The sequence below is a fragment of the Talpa occidentalis genome, unplaced genomic scaffold, assembly GCF_014898055.3.
Source record: "Talpa occidentalis isolate TD23 unplaced genomic scaffold, MPIMG_talOcc4v2.1 talOcc4.8, whole genome shotgun sequence".
Lineage (NCBI taxonomy): Eukaryota > Metazoa > Chordata > Mammalia > Eulipotyphla > Talpidae > Talpa > Talpa occidentalis.
Genome location: NW_023605194.1, coordinates 31823268 through 31848427, shown reverse-complemented (window position 1 = coordinate 31848427; position 25160 = coordinate 31823268). Strand labels below are relative to the sequence as shown.

At 42.6% G+C, this 25160-nt stretch overlaps 1 protein-coding gene across 1 annotated transcript in view; it reads right to left on the bottom strand.

Moving 5' to 3' along the window:
* Positions 1-15591: 15591 nt before the first annotated feature.
* The window catches only part of GLUD1 (glutamate dehydrogenase 1), a 31560-nt gene continuing 21991 nt past the window's right edge, over positions 15592-25160 (bottom strand). The window contains 6 exon segments of the mRNA XM_037495918.2: positions 15592-16445; positions 16983-17045; positions 21440-21531; positions 22337-22460; positions 23872-23952; positions 24913-25050. Coding sequence (XP_037351815.1) covers positions 16326-16445; positions 16983-17045; positions 21440-21531; positions 22337-22460; positions 23872-23952; positions 24913-25050 — 618 coding nt within the window. The 3' untranslated portion in view covers positions 15592-16325.

Below are 25160 nucleotides of genomic sequence, written 5' to 3'. Positions count from 1 at the left end.
GGAGGAGGAAGCATAAAGAAAAGTCAATTTATGCTTAGGGCAGTAAGAGGAGATGAAAGAACCTGCTGCCCGGATTACTTTATTCAGTCCCTAAATTAGCCAGCCCTGCAACTGCCACACAGTTAGGGGAGAGGATGCAGTTTCCTCATTGTTTGAGCCACTGTGAATTAGGTTTTCTGTTGCAAACAAAAGCTTAAATGCTCCCCATGTAACCTGGATGCCAAGGTCCTGTACTTATGGGCTTCACCCTTCTCCCCAGCCTCCTCTCTGCCTCCATGACATTGACCTTTCTTCCTTTCTCTTCACTGGTTCCTGCCTGCCTCAGGGGCTTTGCCTAAGTTTTTTTCCCCAGGCTGCAGTTCTCTGCACTGCCCCCCACCCCAAACTATCCCATCTAGGAGAAGCTTGCTTTTACATCCTTCAGAAGCTGGCTTCCCTGAACTCCCCCCTGCATACCCTCCACCCACACACTCAGAATGGGTATTGTCACTGCTTATTCATTCTTACATCCCCTGTACTTCTTTTCCACAATTTTACTCAATGAATCACTTTCCTGTGTTCTTCTCTGGGATGGTTGTCCATGAGACTGAAGCCAAGTCTCCCATACTGTTTCGTGCACGCCCAGTGCCTAGGGAGGAGCTCTGGCAACATCTGCTAAGTAAGTGCATCAATGACTGTTCTCTGACTGGATCACAATGAGTTCAGACATTGCCAGGTTCACCATGGTGCCATCTCTTTACTGCAATTCTTTACACCCACTCTCCTTGTGCAACTTGTGTTCCTGTGACACCATGCAATTGCATATTTCTGTGCATCTCTATGCCCCCAACACCTTGAGCCCTAGGGTTATGACCAGGTTGGACTTGTGATTTGCCCTCTGCTTGGACCACAGTGGGCATGATGCCAGGGTCGTTCACGGAAGCCTATGAGAGCCCAGGTCTGTCTCCATGATGTTCATGAGGCCAGTTGATCCAGATTGGTTGAGGGGTCCCTGACCCTGTTGGGTCTCAGTCAAGTCTCCAACGATCTATTCTTCTGTTGGTAACTCCCCAAATAATTTTCTCATTCTCCAAATCCCAGTTTCCCAACTAGCGGGGCACACTGTCATCACTAAGATTACATTTTGGCTGCCCTTACAAATGACTACATTTGCAGGTGGAGGACTTTTCCTTAAATAAGTATCTTCGGGTGGTATCCCTTCCTCCCATCTTCCTTTTGAACTGCACCCCCATTTTTAGTCAGTAGAATGCCACTCCTTTAAATTCATCCCTGTGCTCGTATATACACTGAAACATCTACCACTTGACTTCTCAACTCTGATTACCATAGAATTACAGGTGAGATAAGGGACAGAATTTTCTTCCTTTCACTTCACCCCCCTGCCTTTTTTTTGTTGTTGTTGGCTGTCTCATCTCAACTCTGTGAAAACATGTAGCATTTACATTCCATTCCTCTAACCTGAGCCACACCTTTGTTTTTGTCTTTGATCTGCAACTGAAAATATTAAAAGCTCTTTGCCATATCTTTTGCTAAAATATTTTCTTTTATCTTGGGTTGATTGGGGTCAGTCCTCTGGAAGTTTCCTCAAAAATGAAATATTTACTAATGTACTGAGAAGACACCTGGGACCTGAGCTGGTAACTTAAAGCAAGTCTCATGAGGTTATTGTAGTGTATCCATGGCTAGAAACAAGACATCTGGAATTCTGTGATATGAAGTACTACAATATCAGTTCTGTGATTCTCTTACCAAAACTGCATAACCTGTCGCGAGAAAATATCAGGCAAACCCAAACCAGGAACAATGACAAAACAACTATTCCATACAGGTTAAAATGTCAGGGTCCTGAGAGTAAGGAAAGACATGAGTAACTGTTAATCATAGTCCTATAAAGCTGCAGCAGAGGAGAAATAACTAAATGCAATGTAGGATCCTGGAGAGAATTCTGAAATAGAAAAAGGATACTAGTAGAAAAACTGATAAAATTCCAAGAAGGTCTTTAGTTTGGCCAATATATTAATTTTGTAACTGAAATAATTTAAATTTATTTCAACTTACTGTTAAAATACTCTGTGTATTTAGCTAAATATTTACAAGTTTTATTTAGTTAAATATGCTGATGTTAATTCCCCTGGTTCTGACCACTATGCTGTTCGTATATAAGACATGGCCATCAAGGGATTCTGCGTGAGGAAGACATGGAAACCACACTATTTTTGCAATTCAGTTCTTGTTCAGTTGGAAGAAAGAAACCCACCCTATCACTCATAAAAACCTCACATTTGTGTGGTATTAAGGCTGTTAGGAATTTGAAGGTGAAATCTGCAGTGGATTTTCCCAGACATCAGCAGGCAAATCTTATGGAGAAGGAATTACCCAGGACCCTTTGCTCAGGAAATTGCCATTCTTTCACAGAAGCACTTACTCACCTGTGGAGTTGTGATCTCTGCCTCTCAGAACACAACTCACTTTAGGAAGATTCTACAGGCAGCCTTCTTTCCCCAGTTGTAGCCTCCAGGGATTCATCCTTGCCTTTGCAAAGGTTTGCCTCTCTCTTGGAAGGTGGAACTCTGAGATCTGGCTGGCACCTCTGGACTTCCTTGGGTGTCTTCCTTTTCTTTCTTCGCCTCTTAGTACTACGTGAATGCATTGTCACTCAGAGGGTCCCCCTGGAAGTGAGTGTTGCTGGTAACATCTGATACCCCCACAGCTATTCCCATCCCCACCCCACTGCTGCTCTTCTGCCTGGTCCTGTCTTCACCAGTTGGCTGGGCTGGACTCACCTGCTCTGGATTTACATGCCTTTCCAGTATCCTAGTTTCTCTGAAGTTAAATTTGACATGTATATTGGTGATGGGCTTTTCTTGTATTCCCATACTCCACAGAGGTTCAAGAAGGAGAAATGGGATTATTTGGAATTAAGCTGTTGCCTGGTTACTACCAGTCCTGGAGGCCTGGCAGGTTGACTTGGTATTTTCTCTCTCTCTTTTTTTTTTAAAGATTTATTTATGCAAGCCTCCCTGGTGGTGCAGGCGGTTGAGCACCGCATTGTGAAGCTGTCTGCAGCCTCTCAGCGTGGGTTCAATCCCGGCCGGCTGGCGAGGGTCCCACATGGCACGGCAGACCTCTCCTGTCTCGCCCGCTGCTCCCCTCAGCCGTGTACTTCATCAGTCTGCCTGTTATGTTCCCCGCTCTGTCTCTGGTGAATCCTGCCACCCTCCTGCACATTTGGCCTGTACCCCAGCTCTTGTATAAATAAATAACTCTTTTTTAAAAAAAGATTTATTTATGCATACAAGAGCTGGGGTACAGGCCAGAGGTGTGGGAGGGTGAGAAGATTCACCAGAGACAGAGCGGGGAGCAGAACAGGCAGACTGATGAAGTACACTGCTGAGGGGAGCAGCAGGAGAGTCAGGAGAGGTCTGCCACGCTATGTGCGTTGCTCCCTGGCCAGGGATCGAACTCATGCTACAAAGGCTTCGGATTGCTTTGTAGTAAGATGCTTAACCCCTTAACCCCTGTGTCACCAGGGAGGCCCGGTATTCTCTCTTTACAGAGAATCCACCTCTGCTTTCCACATGCTCCTCCCTCCCTGCCCTTGCCCTTGCAACCCTCTTGGACTGCTTCATCTGGGCTCCCATACTTTGGGCCCTGGGTGGGTTCAGTCAATGGGGGATATCAGAAGAAGACTGTTCCCCCCTCCCTTCTTGCTGGGCAGCTCCAAACCCATTACCCTCCCCTACAGACCTTGAGGTCTAGATGGTTCTTTCCCTGCTCCTGCCAGCCAGGGAAGGTAACAACTCTCACCTGCTGGTCTCTGGGTGCCTTACCATCCTTCATCGGTTCCCTCAAGTCTGGCCACACCCTTGTGAACAGTCTCTTTGCTCAGCACTCCTTTGATGTGCCTTCTGATTTCTGACCCTCATGGAAATATGAGTGTTGACATGCTGGGGAAGTCTCCCTTTGGTGACTGACAAGCCAAGTCTCCAGGAGTCTGGACTTGGCTCCCCTGTGGCTGGGCGGAATTGGTGTGTGCAGGATATGTGATCCAGTATATACTGTGCATTCAAATCCATGAAGTAGAAGTAGGAGAAAGCAGAGGCACGTAGGCAGTTACAAAACTTGACATTCATGACATCTGCACTTCAAATCACACAATACATCGTCATGCTTTGGATATCAGACAGCACTAGTATTTAAGTACTGAAAATAACCCTTTTTTTTTTTTTTTTTGCAATTGGTAATTGCTAAGTTAGCAAATTGCTATTTGAAAAAGTGACTCTCCTTGGCTTGATGAAGCAGCAAACTGGCTCTTTGCCAAATTGGGTTGTTGGGAAAATTCCACTGGGAGGATTAGTCTGCTCCTGTCAAGACTCAAGTCTCCCTGCTCTAGGGTTGAACTTCTGACTCAGGATGGGCTGACATTGGTACCTGGGTTCAAGAGACCCACCATAGACCAGGATTCTTCTTAGAGGGAGCAGTTCCCAATGGAGTCATCCTCAACCTTACAGGGTTTTGGGTTGTCCCAGGTTCTTTGACTAGAAAGAAATCCAGTCCTCAGGGACCCATGGATTCTGAGAGGACAGGGAGCTGGTCGCAGCTGGAGCTGGAAGGCCAAGTGGGACTGGACCTGGTCCGGAGCACCAAGGTCTGGGGCACACATCTGGCCCTAGGAAGTTTGGCCTCTCTAGGCCTCTTGCTTTCTCCCTATACAGCATTTGAAATCTGTGTCAGGACCTAGCCTTGCCAGCAGATCCGGGCCATGATGTCACTGGAGTCAGATTGCTCACACCAGGGAAGTGGGTAGGGGACATGTGGTGAGGGCAGCAGGAGCCTGTTGGTGAGGGTAAAGTACAGCCAGAGACCGTAGTAGGCTGTGCTCTGGATTTGCATTTGTGCCAGAGACCTGCTGAATGACTGAGCCCTGACAAGGGCCTGTATCGGACTGGTGAACTCCTCAGGGGAGGGAGACTGTGAAGAGCACCTTAGGGTGGGGATTGATGGGGAGGGATTTGTGGAGTCTGCGGCCATCCCAGAACTGGTGGATAACAACACCATCTGGTCAGGGGAACAAGCTCATAGAAGACCCCCGTGGGTATGACAGACACAACCTCGGAGGAAACAGAAAAGGGACTTTGATAGGTGCAGGGAGTGTTTACTATGGGTCTCTCAGCCCAATTTCCAACAATGGTGTCCCAGAAGCTGCCCCACCCTCAGCAACGTTGCCCCAATGCCCTGAGAATAATACTCTGGAATTTGGCTGTATCAAGTCATTTGGATTGCTTAAGGTCCAGGGCCCACCATTTTCATGGCCCCTTTTGAGTCTATAGAATCATGCATACATATGTGTAAACCATGGAAGAGTAGTATTGTACACCTTTTCTTAAAAGGGCCCCTCCAAATTTTAAGACTTGATCCTTTCCTGTCAGGGGAGATGCACTTGTGGGACTGTGACTTCATGACCCTGAGTTACTGCTGCCCACAGCACACTCTGCCCACCCAAGGAAACTGGCCACAACCCGAGGCTTCCCAACACCACCCAGGAATGGGGGCGGCTCTCAAACCCAAAGGGCCCAGACTGTGAGGGCCTGTGGTTGGGTAAACACTAATTAGTCCCTGTCACACCATCCTGAGTAGCTCTGAGGGCTGAGGGAGCTTGTTGCGGAGAGTCAGCCTCAGATTCCTGTCCAAGGCCTGGACCCAGGAACAAGGACTAGGGAGGTCTTTTCCTCTATGACCCCTGGTCATTGAGGGTCATATGCTCCACCCCTCTGGTTTTAGGGTGACTCATCCCCCCATCACTCTTAGACCTACCCTCTGATTGGCCAGGGCTTTCTGCCCTGTGGCCCTTCCCCAGCACATCAGTGATGAGAGGGAGGGAGCAGAAATTTATTGAGAGCTTTTTGCATGACTCCACTGGCTGTCAGTGACATGGCCAGGAAGACATGGTTGTCCCCATTTCATAGATGAGGAAACTGAGGCTTAGTTTGGGTTAGTGACTAAAGGAAGTGGCATGTGGCAGGTGACTGGAGACATCCCTCTCTATCCTAAAAGACTAGGCAGTCAGGCTGGTCCCCTAAGCCTGTGATGTATCAGGGGCTGATAGGGCTACTTTCTGGAAATTCTTACCAAGGTCAGAATCTCCTCACTTAGTAGTGATAGGATCCTTTATAAACCCATCCAGGACCTCCCAGCAAGCACTGCTGACCTCACAGTGTATCTCCAAGAGGTCAGGTCCTGAGAGGTCAGGCCCCAAGGTGCAGGGAGGGTCAGCTCCTTCACGTGCTGCCTGTCCCATTTAAGCCACTCAGGTGAGCCCGCGCATGAGAAGCAGCTGACTGCCAGCCAGGGATGATGAGACTGCTCTTTAGTGAGGTGTCCTCCTTTGCCTTGGGCAATACACAGCTCGGAGACCCTAACCTGTCCAGTGGAGGGGCTCTACAGAGCCAAGGTCCTTGGGAATGGGTAGGGAAGCAGTTCCCTCTCCACTTGTATTCCAGACCTGAGAGGTTGCCAGGGCCCCAGACCCACTGAACTCTCAAACCTCTGACTAAACCACCCTGGGGTCCCTGGACCGCAAGTTGGACATCCAAGGCCTATTTAGAGGTCCATGAGTGTCCAGGCTGTGGGAAGGTTGAGACACAGGGTGGCAGGGATGCTGTCCCCAAGTACCTGTCATCCCACAAGATGCTCAGGCCCCCTGTCTTAGGAGAGGGTATGTCCAGAAACTGACCTTTCTGTCAAGTGTCAGCTCTGCTCCTTGGAGCTGCCCATCACAGCGTCCCGGGGTAAAGCCTGTGAGGGTCTCAGGCTGCCAGAGGGAAGTGCCTCAGCCAAGTAGCTGGGAGCCCCCACCCAAGCTCCTCCTCCTGCCGCCTGAGCACTGACTCACGGCCCAGCCTCCCACTGGCCAGGGCGAGGGCCCATGCCCTAGAGCCCAGTCAGAGGCATCTATAAAAGCACACTGGTCCAAGCCTCAGCATCCTGTTTGACTGCTACCTGCTCTGCACAATGCTGGGAGGTCTGGGGAAGCTCGCTGCCGAGGGCCTGGCCCACCGCACAGAGAAGGCCACTGAGGAAGCTGGTAAGGACCCCAAGGCCCTTTCTACCTCGATGTTTCCCTCAGTCCAGGGGATTGGGCCCATCCAAAGTTGATCACAGCTGGCTTGGGCAGGTCTTGGCTCCATGGGGAACCCTGGCTAATCATCCCTGACTAGGATAGGATAGAGGTAGAGAATTTGGAGGAAGAGGAATTCAGGTGGAGCGATGAGGAGCCATGAGGAGCCATGAGGCCCACTGCCTCAAACAGCCCTCCCTCTGTCAGACCTGCTCTGCCAGCCTGTTCCTGGGGCCTGACTGAGCCCCAGGAGGGAGGTCAGCCCAGAAGAGGCCCCTAGGGGGAGAAGGAGGCCCTGGGTGCTGGGTGAACAGTCAGCCTCTTGAATCCTTCTTCTGGAAACCTGGGGAACCTATTCTGAATATCCTACACAGAAAAAAGGTGGATTTTCAATTTTACCTTAATGCTAAATCTTCACAGATTTCTTCATTGAGAAACTACCAAGACTGATTCTGTTCAAAGTCAGTCCCCGGGGTTTATACAAAGGACATTTTCAATTTCTTCCAAGTTTGTAGAAACCCTTTTTAGTATGCAAGCTCAGTAGCTGTATGCAGGGAGGCCAATCCAGATTTCAAACCTATTGGATACTTTGTGCAAAATGACTTGTATCCAAGTTCCCTGTTCTTTCTGAAAGACCACAAACATGTCTGTATTTACTTTAGCACTGCAGCTGGTGTTGACTGCCCTCTTTCATCTTTTACCAGCCCTGAGTTCTGTATCATTCCCATTCTACAGATGGGGGAATCAAGCTGTGGAGGATGGAGTTAGAATCAGAACCAGCTCTGACTCCAAAATCTCCCATTTCTTGTACATTAACACCCAAACGTTAAACAACGTTTAACGTTTGGGAGCAAAGTTCCCTCTTCCGGAAGTAATTGCTTTGGGAGACTTGGTTTTGCTGGAGGGGAACTGGGGATTCAGCCTCCTCCTGTAGCTTCCACCTGGCTGCAGCAGGGCAGCTACACAGCTGGAGAGTGGGGTGACCTGGGAAACAGGTCCAGCCAGGGCTCCAGGTACCAAGTTGGCAGGAGGGACTGCTTGTTGGCATTCCGGATGCAGCCAGGCCAGGCGGCATGGAGGACCCCGTGCCCTTATCTGGCTCACTCAACTTGTCTCCTGAAAACCAGGCCCTGCAAGGCTCTGTAGAGAAGCCATCTATGAGTCTTTCTCACAAGGGGGTGGGGGTGCGGGTGCATTCCAGAGCTATCTGGGCCCCTCTGTGAAGAGAATCCGCTTGTCTGGTGTCCTCACCCTGGCCTTGTCTCATCTTCACAGTTCATGCCGTGGAGGGAATGGTGAAGGAAGTGGTGGAGCACGCCAAGGAGGCTGGAGGGAAAGGTATTGCTGAGGCTGGGGCTTGGAGGGAAGGAAGGAAGCTAGAGACTGGGTGTAACCTGTTCTTTGCCTAACCAGGTCAAGCTCTAACCCTGACGTTGCATCCCTTTAGCTGGTATGCAATTATCTGTGCTCATCAAGGCAACAGGCCATACTTTGCTAAAGCAGGGCCCATTCTGATAGTTGTCTCTGTGGAATGTTGTGAAAATCATGTCACAAAAGACTATGTGGCAGCAAACTATTTAACACATAAAATTATATATTTATATAAATACAGGTTTACATAAATGTTTGCGGTGTGTGTGAATAGAACTATGTAAAAAGCCTATGTATACCTCATTGCTTATAACAGAGTATATTCCAAATGGATCAAGGACTTAAATATAAATGCATTACATTATTACATTGTTTGAAGAGACCATAGGTGTAATCTCAGAGGAGGAAGGATCTTTTTAACTATGACAGAAAACCCAATGGCCATAAAAGAAATATTAGGTGATCTTGACAATATAAAGCTTCACAATTTTCCATATTAAAAAAGTCTACAGGGGCCTCCCTGGTGGCACAAGGGGTTAAGTCTTCTCACCATTAAGCTATCTCCAATCACTGTAGCACGAGTTCGATCCCAGGCCAGGGAATAAACCACATGGCACAGTAGACATCTCCTACCTCTCCCACTGCTCCCCTCAGCAGTGTATTTCAGTAGATCTGCCTGTTCTGTTCCCCACTCTGCCTCTGATGAATCCTCCCACCCCTCCCCCACTCTGCACTGCTGGCCTACACCCCAGCTCTTGTATGCGTAAATAAATAAAATAAAAATAAATCTTAAAAAAATAAAAACAAAAAAGTCTACAGGCCAAGCCAGAAGAAAAACCACAATTGCAGAAAAATATTTGTACTGGAAATGATAATCCAATATGACCTAAATGACTGAAAGATATAAGCAGGCAGCTCACAGGAAGTACCTAAACATTCATGAGCAAATGCTCGCTCAGAACTGAATAAACAAAGCTGTTCGGGAAATAAAACCAAAGTTAAATGCATTCCTCCAGGGCTCCACTGCCCTCTGTGCCACGGCACCATCTGACATCCCGCAGGCCACGTATGGTGACAGAAGTCCAGCATGTGACTTTAAATGTCTACTTTGCTCACAGAGACATTCTTTATTCCTGACAGTTGTTGCGGATGCTTTAAAGAAGGCCCAGGAGAAAGGGGACAAAGTGGTGAAGGATGTCACTGAAACGGTGTCCCACACAGTCTCAAGTGCTGTCACCAACGCAGCAGAAGGCCTGGGCAAACTGGGACAGGGGGCACGCCCGGCTGACTCTTCCTAAATCTCAATAAAAAAACTGTGACATATATACCCTGACCCCTGGATTTATTCCTATTTGGATGGTAACACAGCAGTGTCCTGAGTGTGCTCTTGCCGGGTTTGGGGGGGCCAGTATGTTGGCACCCCTCAGGGTCTGGTAGGTTCCCGTGATTAGTCAGATGTGCAGGTATCACATTAAAATTTTTCATGTCAGCAAGGGGCTCTTAAAGAATTATTAGTATCGGTGCTACATTTCCTACAAGATTATTTTCCAAGGAACTATATATATATATATATATATATATATATATATATATATATATATATAGTTATATATATTCAGATACCTCAAAACTTCAAGGATACCCCAAAGGAGGACCAGAATTTTCCTCCATGTTCTTTGAATTTTCCCTGTTATGTTCTATCAGGACTGACCTGATTGAGAGGGGCAGGTTCAGACTGAGCTGCTTCATGCTCTGAAGAAGGCTTCAGGAAGCATTTCTGCAGGACAGTTACAGATTGGGTCCAGGAGGAACTGAGTCTGCTGCCTGTTGAAGCCGTTGTTACATCTCCACTTGGAGCTCGCGTTTGTCCTTAGTGGAGTGCGTGGTAGTGGGTGAGACTGCCAGGGCTTCTCCTTGCAGTTATGAGTCAGCACCGCAAAAGTTAAGCATAAGTTTAAGTAACATTTAGCTTAAAATTTTGGATTGAAAACAAGGAATGATTTGTAAAGATATGGATTGCATTGCTCGTTTACCTTTCTGGAAGCTGCTTATTCTCAGCAGAAATTAGAGGAAAACATGTTTTGTCTAAGCAGTGAGTGATTTGCTCACCATGTTTATGGTGTTCTTTTAGACCTGACTTCACACATTTCTGACTATCCATGTCCTGGCTAGGGAATGTCTGCCTCTATCCAGCTAGGTCTGGACCACCTATCTTGAAGACTTTTGAATCACCCCAATCCAAACCCAAGCTCAAAAAGATGAGAACATTGTGGGCAGTAGTATATACTCTTTGAATGGTAAATCCTTTACCAAACTTTATTTCTCAGATGTGCACAGGTAGATACAGAAGCCCAAAGTTTGAGCAAACAGGTTTATCAAGGAATGTTTGTAATAGAGAAAGATTGGATGTACCTTAAAATGTTATTGGAAATTACTTGTATGATAAGTTTTGTGCCTCTATTAGGTTTGGCACACTACAGAGAATTGGTAGCTGTCACATCTACTGTGTTGCAATGCCTGAGCTGCAAAAATGGTACCTATGCCTGAATAGCTACCAACAGGGACCGATTAATAATTACTGCATATATATGAAGCAATATCCTCCATGACTGTCAAAAAGAAAGAGGAAAATGTACACATATATGGGAACATATCCAAGTAAGTTATTAAGTTGCAAAATATGTACACAGAATCATACAGAGTCAGTCCCTTTTTACAAAGCAAACACATAATCCTACAATAGAAAAAAACTGGTAGCACATAAACAGCAAATATATTAAGTGTTCATCTCTGAGTCTGGAATCATGAGGAATCCTAATTTTCCACGTTACATATTTCTATGATGCTTGAATTTAAGAGAAAATCAATGTAGATATATTTTAAAGTGTGGTAGTGGTAGGCATGCACTAGCTGATTGAAGATTGTTTCTGAGTAAATGCTATCCAAAGTTTGTTGGTTTGCAAACTTTGTTACTACTTAGCGATAAGATAAATAAACTGAGAGTGTTTAGAAACTCTAATAGCAATTGGACAATTCTTGAACAGAGCAAAGACCAGCTCAGGTTGTTGAACTTGCACAGCAAGTTGCATGTGAACTAGTCACATGAAATAAGACCACATACCAAGATGAATCAGATTAATAAAACTGCTCCTTTACAATAAGAGTTGGAGAAGCACCGCCACGTTCCCCTAGCTTCTCCTTCCAGTGGGCTAGCTATTCTTGAATGAGTACTGTGTGGTGGCGTGAGGGGCATGGCATCAACCTCAGATAAATTTACTTTTTAAAAGCAAAAGTGCATATAGCGGATCAAGGTCCTCCAAAAAATTCCCTCCTTCATAAAAGCAACGAGAAAAAAAAATGCAGAATGCAGTCAAAATTAACTACTTTCAGAACTCTGAAAATCAACTCAAGTTTTATAGCAATGCAGGGAGCATTTATGTAAAACAAACTGAAGACAAAATCTTGTTAAGAACAAGAACATCCGGTTTTGTCATGTTCTTAACCTTCCTTATTTGATTTTCACCTTCCCGCTCCCCCTTTATCCAGTGCCACGGTGGTTTTGAAAATCAATAGCTCACAATAACTGTGAAAACCAACAGTATGGCAGCCACTAGAAAGAGCAGTCATGGTTAGAGTTCCTTCAGAGCTCAATTACCAGAAAACTGACATTATGCGACTTTCCTGGTGGTTCCCCGGAAGAGCCCATTGCAAAATTGTCATTTGTCCTGACTCAAGAGTTCAACTAATGCCAAAGAAATTTTTCCTGGGGATGTTTGTCAAAAAACATTTAGAGGCAATTTTTTAAGTTGGTGGCTGCATGAGGTAGTGGTTAACAGTTTGGGCAAACAACGGGCTAACCAGAAAACTTAAAAGAAACACCAGGAAATAAAATGTTCATGGGGACTTTGAAGATTGACATATTCCTTGTAATCTAGAAGCCGATGCACACATTCAGAGCAGGGTGCATGCTCAGTAAAGACCTGAGGAGGCTTAAAATGCTCATTTCTGACTTTGAGCCTTCATGTAAGTGGGAAGTAAAAACCAAAGCAGAGATGTAAGCTGCTTGGTTAAATGCTGGAGGTGAGGTCCAACAAGTACCCCATCACTTGGCAAAGGTGAGAGATTTACTGTTTCAGGTCATTAAGGAATCTGTCCAATCATTAGTTGAACACGAAATAGAAACTTGAGTGGTCACATACAAGAAAGAAAAGAGACGACAGAATTAAGTTTGGAAAAGTCACTAAACAATAATTGTGGGGGGCAGGAAGGAATCTCATTTCCAGAGTTGCCACATTATATTGCTTAATACTCTAGTTTTCAGCAAATCGCTGCCCCCGCAATATAGGATATGCAAGGAAAGAAATTATGGCCCATTTAAAGGGGGAAACATGGAAACCATTCCTGATGAAGTCCAGAAATTGGAATTTAGAAGTACAGACTAAGGTTTAAATCAACAACTTTAAACATGTTCAAAGAGCTAAAAGAAACTACCCTTAAATAATTTAAAAGTATGACATGCACATCAAATAGAGTGAAATGTAAGGAAAGGAGGAGGAAAAGATTTTATACCCTACTCATTCATGGTTTGTGAATATTCTCTATTCTGTGGGTTGTCTTTTCACATTCTTGATAAATTCCATTGATGCAAAAAAAAGCTTTTAATTTTTATGAATCCATTTTTCCTTTTAGACTGCTTTCAATGTCAAACCTAAGACTGCATTTTCAAATCCTGTTTCCTTCTACTCTTTAGATCTTTGAAACATTTTGAATTAATGTTTGTATATGGAATAAGAGGTCAAAGTCATTCCTTTGCACGTGGATAGCCATTTGTCTGCCTTTTGTTCAGTTATTTTTCCTCATTGAATGGTGCTAGGGGTTGAATTGCATCCTCCAAGAGTATGTTGAAGTCCAAAACCCACTACTTCTTAAAGAATGTGATATTATTTGGAAACAGGGTAACTGAAGATGCAACCAGTCTCGGAGAGGTCATACAGCAGAGGATGTGGGCTCTTACTCCAGTATGACTGCTGTCACTGTAAGGCAGACACACAGAGGGATGATGACCTGATGACCAGGCAGAGGCTGGATGTAGCTGCAAACCAAAGAATGCTAAGGATTGATGGCTACCACCATAAATAAGGAAAAGGCAAGGAAAAATTCTCTTGCTACAGATTTCAAAAGGAGCATAATCTTGCCTTTTCACACCTCAATTTTTAGTTCCTGGTTCTGTGGTTTTTAAGCCATCCAATTTGTTGGACATTGTTAAGGCAATCCCAGGAAACAAAAACAAATGGTGTTGGAATCAATGTTGACAATCAATTTGACCAGATATTTCTGGACTTTCAATCTTATTCCATAGTCTGCTTGTATGCCAGTAGTAACATTTTAATTGCTGTAGTTTTTATACTAAGTTTTGACATTGGAATTGTGAATCTTCTAAGCTTGTTCTTTTTCAATATTGTTTTGGTTATTTGGGGTCACTTGCAGTTTTATATAATTTTTAGGATTGGTTTTTCTATTTTGCAAAAAAAAAAAAAAAAAAAAAGCCAATGGAATTTTGAATCTGTAAACTGAGTAGCACCATTTTAACAATAGTAAGATTTTCTAATCTATAAACACAAATGGCTGTTTGAAATATTAATTTTCAGTTTATAGCACCTTTATTTCCTTGGTTAAATTTATTCCTATTTTACTTTTGTATGTTATTGTAAGTGCAATTGTTTTAATTTCCTTTACAGACGCTCACTGCTGGTGTATAGAAAAATGTTTTAAGTGTTGGTAATGTACCTGATAACTTTGCTTAATTCATTCATTAGCTCCAGTAGGTTTGTGTGTGCATTCTGTGGAATTTTCTATACATAGAATCATGTAACTTAAAATAGAAATAGTTTCACTTCTTCCTTTCCAAGTTAGATGGCTTTTATTTGTCTTGCCTAATTGCTCTAGCACAAGTGCTTCTAGCACAATGCTGAATAGCAGTAATCTGAATCTACTGTCCACCTGGTATTGTTCCAAATATTGTGAAACTGAATTTTCACATCACTCTGTCCCACAACGCATCTCAGTGCTCCACCTAGAGTACAAGTAGATACTGTCATGCTTGGGAAGGGCACAGTGTGCCTGTTGTGGCAATTTACCTACTGCCTGACTAGATGCTCAGAATGAGGCAGATTCTGGACAAAACAGACACAAAGTCTAACTGAAAGCTAAGCTCCAGATTTGGTAACTAAGTAATTGGTAGAATCATGTCTCATATCCAGTTCTGTTGATTATGGTTAGTATTCTGTCTTAAATTAGTAATTGTCTCTAAGCTACAAAATAAAACCTTAATAAAAATTTCATTAAAAAAAGGCACAGGAATTACTTCAGTATATCAGTTTTAAGCATGAAAATCTCTTTTCCAAGAATAGTCATGGATATTGCTTAATAGAGCTTAATAGAACAAAAGAATTATAGAATAAAATTTGGGCTATTTACAATACACTGGAAAGAAATGTTATGTAGATGACTTTAAAAAAATTTCAGAAACCCAACCGTAGTTTTATCATCTACTAAGAGACACTACCAAATGTGAAAACACAGAAAAGAAACATAAGGTTTGGAAAAGGTAGACTTTTAATAACTGCTTTTATCACCAGGTTAAGTCATGCAGTTACAAAGTAGTTAGAAATTTCTGAAAGGATATTATTGTTTTTTTTTAAAAAAAAAAAGCTCATTCTTACATAAATAACATCTAGTACTTCATTGGGACACTACTGTTTAAAAAAGGCCCTGGCCAAATAACTCCAAACAAAACACTCAACCGAATGTTTCTAGCCCACTGTTAATGATGCTGTGTGCAGGACACAGTCAGGCTGAGTGGGGGCCATTGGCAATGCTCAGAGCCACCAGCCAGACTCCAAACAGGGAGACCACGTGTTTTTTTTTTTTCTGGGACACTCTACTTGAATTATCGTTCAATTAGTCTACACAATAGCTCTTCAAAAGAGAAGAACAATTAATTAACATGATAAGGAGGTTACTGCATTCTTTGGACTATATGTCATAATTAGTAAATTCGAACAGTCTTAATAAAAATAGCCTCCATCATTTGCAGGTAATTCTCCATTGGGCATCTTATATTTGCTGGACAACAATACATGATTGATAAGCTATAAATGATACTGTTTTATGTTATAAAAATACTAGCTTTTTTCCATTTATGTTTATAGGCATTCACTGTTTCAGTCAAAGTTAGGCTTGTTAAGTGATTAAAGGCAATTTTATTACAGCAGCATGTATTTATTTTATTCTAAAAGAATAAAATGCATAAAGAGAAATAGCTTTTGTTTGCAACTTGTAAAATGGAGTTAATTTGCTGATGTAAAATACCAATAACTCACTTAAGGACCATGCTACCTTATGAAAATGCCACACATCTGCTTCTTAAATGTGTCAAAGTCACAGCATGTCTCAGATTTGTCCACAGCTAAAGCAGCAAGCAACTGACTATTCTTGGACAATAGGTGCTTTCTGGGCCACAGCTTTCACCGTGTTGGGAAACAGCCATGGAGCAAGGCAGCACAGCCAGATGGAAGAGACATTTTATTTAAAGGCAAAGTACCCAAATGGCTCTCTGGAATAGGTAATTTCTACTTTCACACTTATCCATTTACACATGATCCCCTAACCTTAATTTTCTTTCTTCTTAAGGGGCTGATTTGGATTGGCTTGTTGAGAATGGTGTCCATTATCTAATAAGTCATGAGAGAGAGATTTCTGTGGTTACATGTAAACTCGTGATAGGTCTGCAGATGAAGAGGTGAAAAGGGTAGTGAAGAAGTCAGCCACAATCCATCTATGTGAAGGTTACACCAGCTTCATTGTACACCTTGAAGACTTTCTCAATGGCGTTGACATAGGCAGCCGTTCTCAGGTCCAATCCCAGGTTATACTTCATGGCAGTGCGCATGATTTGCTGCAACAGGAGAGAGGCGATGAAGACCACTCTGACTCTAACAGCCACAAACTCACAGGTAACATATGGGCCTATGACAAGTTACCCTGCTCCATTTCAGTGCAGGACTAGGCCAGCCAAAGAGAACTACTCACGCAGTAGGACACTCAAGAGTTTTAGACACCAGCTCTCTGAGCTCTTGTACATCCTGTTTTCTGGATTAAGTTCACTTGTTACACTGTGTTATCATTTAAAAGAAAAAAGAATGCGGTGACAAAAACAGGTGGTGATGGCTACTTTGTGCTCTTTTAAGGAGTGAATTTATGGCATGCCAATTATATAATCACTGAGAAATTAACAGTCAACAACATACTGAAGAGCCTGAAAACACTGCTCATCATTTAAGACTGAAGAGGCATGCATTTTGCTATATGCAAACAAGGAACATGTAAACAAATGGCTATTTCTGTCGCTACACATACAGTCTGGCAGCTGAGATGACACACTTGAGCTTCATTTCATGTAACTAGCACAAACACAACAGCTCTGCACACTTACCCTGGCAGAACGCTCCATAGTGTAAGCTAAGCCAGAATGCACGATGTCTTTCTCAGATGCACCCTATTAGGAAAAAGAACATAAATTTAACAAAGCTGCACAAAGACATGCTTCATACCTAAGAGTGCAAAGGATTCTTAAGGCAATATATAGCCAGGAAGAATTGTTTAGTCTTTCAGTAAAGACATACTTAATTTCTGTACAGTATCATGATAACTATTAAGTAGTTGCATTTTAATGAAAATTTAGTTTTGCTTCTGACAGCCTACAATACTCTTAAGATCACAGTAATACAACCAACACAGAAAAATATGGACCAAGAAATTAACATATTAACAGTCAACAACATACTGAAGAGCGTGAGGCATGCTATTTTTAGAGCCAGGATATAACCTAGGGCTTTTGACCACCAAACTCAGCTAATGTTTTTCCTATGCCAAATATCTCTATAAGTCAATTTGTTTTACTAGGTTCCTCTTAGTATCTAATTTGTTTGGGATAATGTCTAAAACTTTAGGACAATCAATTATCACTAAGTCTCCCAGTATGTTTTATGTAGCTATAAAACACAGATGCTAGATAAAAACTTAAAAGTGGGTAATCAGTGAAAAATTATCTAGGCTGAACTTCATCCAGGTAATACTCTATTCAATTAAGAAAGCTATTTCTTTTTTTAAATAAAGATTTATTGTATTTATTTATGCATACAAGAACTGGGTACGTGTAGGCCAGAGGTGCAAGGGGTGAGAGGATTCACCAGAGACAGTGGGCAGCAGAACAGGCGGATCTACTGAAATACACTGCTGAGGGGAGCAGTGGGTGAGACAGGAGAGGTCTGCTGCGCCATGTGGGTCAAGGGATGGATAGCTTGTTAGTGTTGAGACTTTAACCCCTGCACCACCAGGGAGACCTGAAAGACCATATTTCTATGACACTTGTATTTTTTTTTTAAAGATTTATTTTATCTATGCATACAAGAACTGGGGTACAGGCCAGAGGTGCAGGGGTCGGGGAGAAGGTGAGAGGATTCACCAGAGACAGAGTGGGGAACAGAACAGGCAGATCTACTGAAATACACTACTGAGGGGAGGAGCGGTGAGACAGGAGAGGTTTGCTGCGCCATGTGGGTAGCTCCCCGGCTGGGGATTGAACTCATGCTGCAGTGGCTGTTATCTCAACTCCTGCGCCACTAGGGAGGCTCGACACTTGCATGAATTAAGAATTAAACCTTAGGGCCTCCCCGGTGGCGCAGCGGTTGAGCGCTGGGTTGCGAAGCTGCCCGCAGCCTCTGCAGCGCCGGTTCGATCCCCAGCTGCTCCCCGGCCACCGGAGGAGGGTCCCACATGGCGCGCAGACCTCTCCTGCCACCCGCTGCTCCCCTCAGCAGTGTACTTCGGTCCTTCTGCCTGTTCTGCTCCCCGCTCTGGCTCTGGTGAATTCTCTCACCCTCCCGCGCCTCTGACTGTACCCAGTGCATGTATAAACAAACAAACAAACAAACAAATAAATAAATAAATAAACATGCCTCTATAAAAAAAAAAAAAAAAAAAAAAAGAATTAAACCTTGTTTTATTCTATCAAGTTAAAAAGAAGGAAAAAAAAGTTTTGCTTTATTGATGGAATACTGCTGCTTCATTCATTTGATCACTCACCCAACATTTATTGAGTACCTCCTATGTGCCAGGCTCTTTCCCAGCACTGGGGATACAGCAGAAAACAAAACAATGGAAATTCTTTCTCACAATTTATATTCTAGTGGAAGGAGACAGCATATACACAGATTTAAGATCCTGTTTTAAAATTTTGAATTTTAGATAGAGAAGTGTTTCAGGGATAAAGCTTTCCCATGTGAAGAGGGTGAGATAACAAGAAAAGGAATGACTAGTGAGGTACAAAGAAAATCACAGAACTGTGGTGCCCTGAAAGTTAGAAACAGGGCCTCCCTGGTGGCACAGGGCGTTAAGACACAGCCTATGAAGCCGTCCGCAGCCACTGCAGCATGAGTTCGAGCTACCCACATGGCACAGCAGACCTCACCTCTCCTGACTCGCCCACTGCTCCTCTCAGCAGTGTATTTCAGTCGATCTGCCTGTTCTGTTCCCCACTCTGTCTCTGGTGAATCCTCTCACCCCCACACCTCTGGCCTGTGCCCCTGATCTTGTATGCATAAATAAATCAAACTTAAAAAAAAAAAAAGTTAGGAACAAAACATTTCAAGGGAGAGTGACCATTAATGATGAGCTGCTGACAGGTAAGCAAGATGAGGACTGCAAATGATCTTTGGATTTGGCAATGCTGATGCTATTCATTACCTTGATAAGAAAAGTTTTGGTGGGCGGTGGGCATACGAGTAGGTTCCAGTATGAAAGAAGAAAGAATTAGAAGCAGAGTATACAAAATGAACAATGATGTAAAAAAAATTAAAAACAAAACAAAACAAAACCAGTATACACAACTCTTGAGGTTTGCTATAAGGGAAATAAAAAATACAACACAAATAAAACGGGAAGGAAAACTGGGATTAAGATTTATTTTTTTTTTTAAAAGATAATAGGACTGACTGAGTAGAAGACATGATATAGGAGAGGGGGGAAGATCTGCTGAGCAGTACATTTGGGAATTGGAAAACAAGCCATCTAATGACCAGAACAAGCCTGGGGCTTATTTAAAGCAGAGCTGATCTATATCAAAAGGAGAGATGACACAGGACAGTACAGGTACCAGGAACCACGGAACGTGGACGTTGTCTGAATGCTTCAGTTTTCCTCTGGGTAGATTATCAGATCATGAGCTGGAGTGCAGGAGAGTGAGGAGAAATTATTTGATCAATCAGGAGAATGAGAGAGGAATGGAACTAGGAAAAGTAGAATGATTGCTGGGTGGCCCTGAGAGCCTACTTGAGGTCAGTGGTCAGAATTTCAGGAGCCAGCGGGGTCTCCAGCTATGGGGGTACAGGCACGGAGAGGGTAGAGTTGGATTTCATCAGGGTTAAGGAGTTAAGGAAGCAAAACAAGACCAGGAGTGACTGTAGTGATGGAACATGGAATTTAAGTTAGACAACGAGAGAAGTGAGGACATCAGGGGATGAGAGGGACTAAAGTTAGTCAGTAAAGGACAAAGGTCATTTACAGTATCTGCCTTCCTAACCAACTGGCTGTCTTCTTTCTGTACTCCCTCTCAGTTTCAATCTGAGTGAAAGCTATGGTCCAGACATGTGTCGGGACATGGGGTGACCACAGGGAGGAGTAAGAAGTCCATCTAAGAGCAGCAACAGCAGCTGATGAATTCAGCTACTTGTGATGGAAGGAGGTATGAATTTCTGGCACAAGGAGGGTGACGATCAGAGATGTGGTGATACTTAAACTCAGGATGGGTCAGGGCACTCCCGACAGAGGCCAGAACTAAGAGACATGGTTCTGAGAAAGAGGAAGGTTTATTTAGGGAATAACCCAGAGTACAGAAATGATCTTTCCTTCTTCAAAACAAAACCCTAACTCTTCCCCATGTTGAAATATAGTCTTCAATTATTTTTCATGACTGAATCTTTAAGAAAAAATATAATTACTTAGCTATTTCTCTGCCATATATATACATTAGATTTAACCAAATCAATTTAAAAAAGTGACTGTACATATAGTTCCAATTTCATCATCATACATGGAGACATTCTATTCCTTCAGAAGTATTTTCTTAGGATAAATTCTTACAGGGCACAATATTATAGTGTCAAGTTTAAGAGCAGGAACATTTCAATAACTTCAGAATTCTCAGAGCTTCACTGATGTGCACCGTCATCGGAATAGAGGTACAGCAGCCTTACCACAGACATTCTGAGTACAGAATTCATTAATTATTTGTGCTAGTTTAGTGCATTAAAGAAAGTTTATTTTAATCTGTATTTCTTTTAACAGCAAGGCAAAACTATGTTTCTAGGCCTACTTCTTCTGACTTTGTTGTTCATGTCTTCTGGCACTTGCTGTTTAGGAGTTCTTTTTGTGATATGCATTATTAATATACTCTGTCAGTGATATGCATTATTAATATACTGTCAGTAATTAACACAAAATACCTTTTAAAATCGGTTTTCTTTAACTCTCTAACTCTCTTATTTGTGTTCACACAGCAAAGTCAATTTTTCATATATCTAATGTTTACTTTTCGATCCTATTTCTGAAACTTAAGAATTAAAACATAATAATGCTTCACAATTATGTTAGACTCACTTGTTGAGTCATCTGTGTTGCGAAAGTATCAAAAGCAGAACCATCAATTATTTATTTTAAGCTAGAACGCTAGTCCAATTTTAGAACATAACAAAAGAAGGTACAAGCACACACAGGTCTCATAATTACTGTCATGTTGACTACTACCCCTCAACTCAAATCAATATACCTGGTCTGAGACTACAGACAGCAGGCAATGTGTGCAAAATACAACTCAGTTACGGGCTCACTCACCGATATTCTGTCTTGGAACTCTGCTGTGGGTACGACAGGGATAGTTCCACCATGCTTTCCAAATTTTCTTTCCAAACTTTCTTGAACAGACACTATAAAAAACAAGAGATCAAAATAAGACACTGCTAGGAAAAAAAATGAAGCAGAACCAAAAGAAGTCCTGAAACATATATTCATAGGACACAGGCCAAGAAGGAACGTCAGAAAAAACCTTTGACACCAAAGGCATAAAACAGTTAATCATTTAAAACTCAGTTAAAAGAAATAAAGCAATTTGCCAAATTCCTATATAAACATGAATTTAGGTCACTGCTCAGTTTCCATAACACCCATTACCAGGGTTTTTCCTTGGCTCTTTCAAAAAGAAATTGCTCAGGGAAAAAGAAAAGGAAATAGATGGAACACTTTACCCAGATTCTCAGTGGGCTGAGTAAGAAGCTCAGCTGGAGGTCTTGGTCTTATTTCAACTTGACGATAAATTCTACTGCTAAATCTGCAGCCTACTCTAGTCAAAGAAAACCAGTTTTCTCATCAGAAGACTCAAACTTCTTGACAATAGGTAGGTCTTTCTTTATTAAGAGCAACCACAGATAGAAGTGGATGAGTATCAACAGTAGCTCATGATTTAAAATTATACTCCTTATATTACTAAGCTGAACATTATGTTTTGGGAACATTACATCAAAGAATATCTGACTACAAATAATGTGAGTGCTAATCTATTGAACACCCATAAAGAAATTCTACATTTTTGGTCTAGGTCTCATTAGACAGAATCAGTATGTTGTTGTGAGATTAAATTCTCTAGGATTACAACCTTTTAAATATAAGGTGTTTTTTTCTTTTTTTTAAGCTGGCCTAAAGATAATTTTTGGAAAACAGCTCATCAGAACTTACTAAGCAAGTGGTAGTTAGAATCTCTTTCATATTTGAAGGTTAAACGGCCATAGCTGACATGATTTAGGTTCTTTAGCCACTCGAAGTAAGACACTGTCACTCCTCCAGCATTCAGATAGAGATCCTATGCACAAAAAGTTACACAAAGACATCAAAAGGTGAGAAGACAATGGTTTTAATAAGCGCTTACAATGACTATAAGATTTAATTTTTAAAGCAGATTACTCTTCAAACTCTCTGATGGTTTAGAAACTCTGTATTTATACTTAAGCAACCCCCTTCCCAACCTATCTGAAGTTTTTTCAATTCAGAAAAAATTCTGGGGCAATTTATTTGTCAATAAGCATTTAATCAACTTTGTTAGTGCCTCTTCTTCACCAAAAAAGTTCTCAAATAACACTGCTTGCCCACTAACCACTAGATAAGATTGTCCACAGGATGTCTTACCAGAAAATTAATACTCCCTCTTCATTACCAGAGGGCACTCTATCTTAGTTAGATTGAAGATAAGTGTTCTCAGCCATGTGGCTTTTTCAAATGTATCCCAAGTCCACATTATCTTCCAATTTCCAATAACCTTTGGTATAGACCCCATTCTTATTCTTTGAAAATGTTGAATACATATTCCTTATCATAGCTTTCTGAGTAAAGCAGCAAGGGACACTTGAAATGCATTAGGTTAGAAATCACAGAATATCTTAGAGTTTAATTTAGAATAGTAATTATAGCACAATACACATTTATATAAATGAATTCTTAAAAAGACTAACTACAATACACACCATGGAGTGCGGTACTGCTACCACAAGAAAAGATGAAATATAGTCATTGTTAACAAAATGGTGGGAATTTCAGAGAATTATATATGTAACAAATTAAGTCAGAACAATAAAAAAATACCGGATATTTACATAGCACATAATATGACAACATAAAACACTTGGAGAAACTAGCGGACATCAATAAATATCTTAGGACTCTGAGGTTAAGTGGGAGGGAAAGGGACCAAGGGATACAAGGGATGGTGGTGGTGGGGAATGAAAAGACCAGGTACATACTGAAGAGTCTGAAGTTGGAAAAAAATACTCAGGTCTACCCACACTTTGACTGCATTTTTTTTTTAATTTTTAAAAATTTCAAATATTATTTATTTATGCGTAGAAGTACTGCATATGCCAGAGATGCAGAGAGGGTGAGAGGATTCACCAGAGATGGAGTGGGGAGCAGAAAAAGAACAGGTGGATTTACTGAAATACTCTGCTGAGGGGAACAGTTGGCCAAAGAGGAGAGGTCTGCTGTGCCATATGTGGGTTAGCTTCCTGGCCAGTGACTGAACTCAGGCCATAGCGGTCTTAGTGCTGAGACTTAATCCTTAGACAACGAGGGAGGCCCAAGTGCATCTTCGTAAGTAAAATAAAGATTAAAAATTTCACTATAATTTGGAAAACTAACACTTACCCCTTTGCACCAATTCCCTGCAAAAGGCAATTATGATTTCAAGTACACATAAAACCTGGCAAACATGGATGACTTACTGGAATAACCATAATGTTCCTCTCTAGGAAAATCTTATCAGCTTCTGGAGTTGTTGGTCCATTGGCACCTTCAGCAATGATCTGCAAAAGAATGAGGAACATACAAAAATGTCAGTAACATTGTCAAACCTCTTCCATGGAATCCGAGAGACGTGTATATATATATGAGCATGGAGTTCTGGGGAGAAGCATACATCTGGTTAAAATTAAATTAATAAGGGTGGGCCTCCCCGGTGGCGCAGCGGTTGAGCGCTGGGTTGCGAAGCTGCCCGCGGCCTCTGCAGCGCCGGTTCGATCCCCGGCTGCTCCCCAGCCACCGGAGGAGGGTCCCACATGGCGCGCAGACCTCTCCTGCCGCCCGCTGCTCCCCTCAGCAGTGTACTTCGGTCCTTCTGCCTGCTCTGCTCCCCGCTCTGGCTCTGGTGAATTCTCTCACCCTCCCGCGCTTCTGACTGTACCCAGTGCATGTATAAACAAACAAACAAATAAATAAAAAACTTAAAAAAAAAAAAAATTAATAAGGGTTATTTTTCTCTATTAAGTCATTAAATTGTATATTTATTTATTTATTTTTTTTAAAATAGAGGCATGTTTTTATTTATTTATTTATTTATTTATTTATTTAATTTGTTTGTTTGTTTTGTTTATACATGCACTGGGTACAGTCAGAAGCGCGGGAGGGTGAGAGAATTCACCAGAGCCAGAGTGGGGAGCAGAGCAGGCAGAAGGACCGAAGTACACTGCTGAGGGGAGCAGCGGGCGGCAGGAGAGGTCTGCGCGCCATGTGGGATCCTCCGCCGGTGGCCAGGGAGCAGCCGGGGATCGAACCAGCGCCGCAGAGGCCGCGGGCAGCTTCACAACCCAGCGCTCAACCACTGCGCCACCGGGGAGGCCCTTAAATTGTATATTTAGACGAAATGTGAGGTATAAAGTTATGCCAATAAAAGGTGCTAAAAAGAAAAGAGGAAATACAGTTATAGTTTTTCTATGACCTTCAATTCCACACTGATAAGGTTAACCAGGTCTCCATCATGCTCTCACCTTGGCTTTGACCCTGGGTGCATTGGACTTGGTCAGCTGCTTCTCGCTTGCAGCAGGAATCAATATGTCACATTCAGCCTCCAAAATGTTACCTTCGTAAGGCTTGGCCTTGGGGAAGCCCATGATTGATCCATGTTGCTGGAATTGATGGAAAATTAGGATTAATGACTTCAGCAGAACTTAAATGTTTATGCTTGGTATCCATTATATGGAGACTCATTTGTCAAAAGCTTTTAAAGTTACACTTC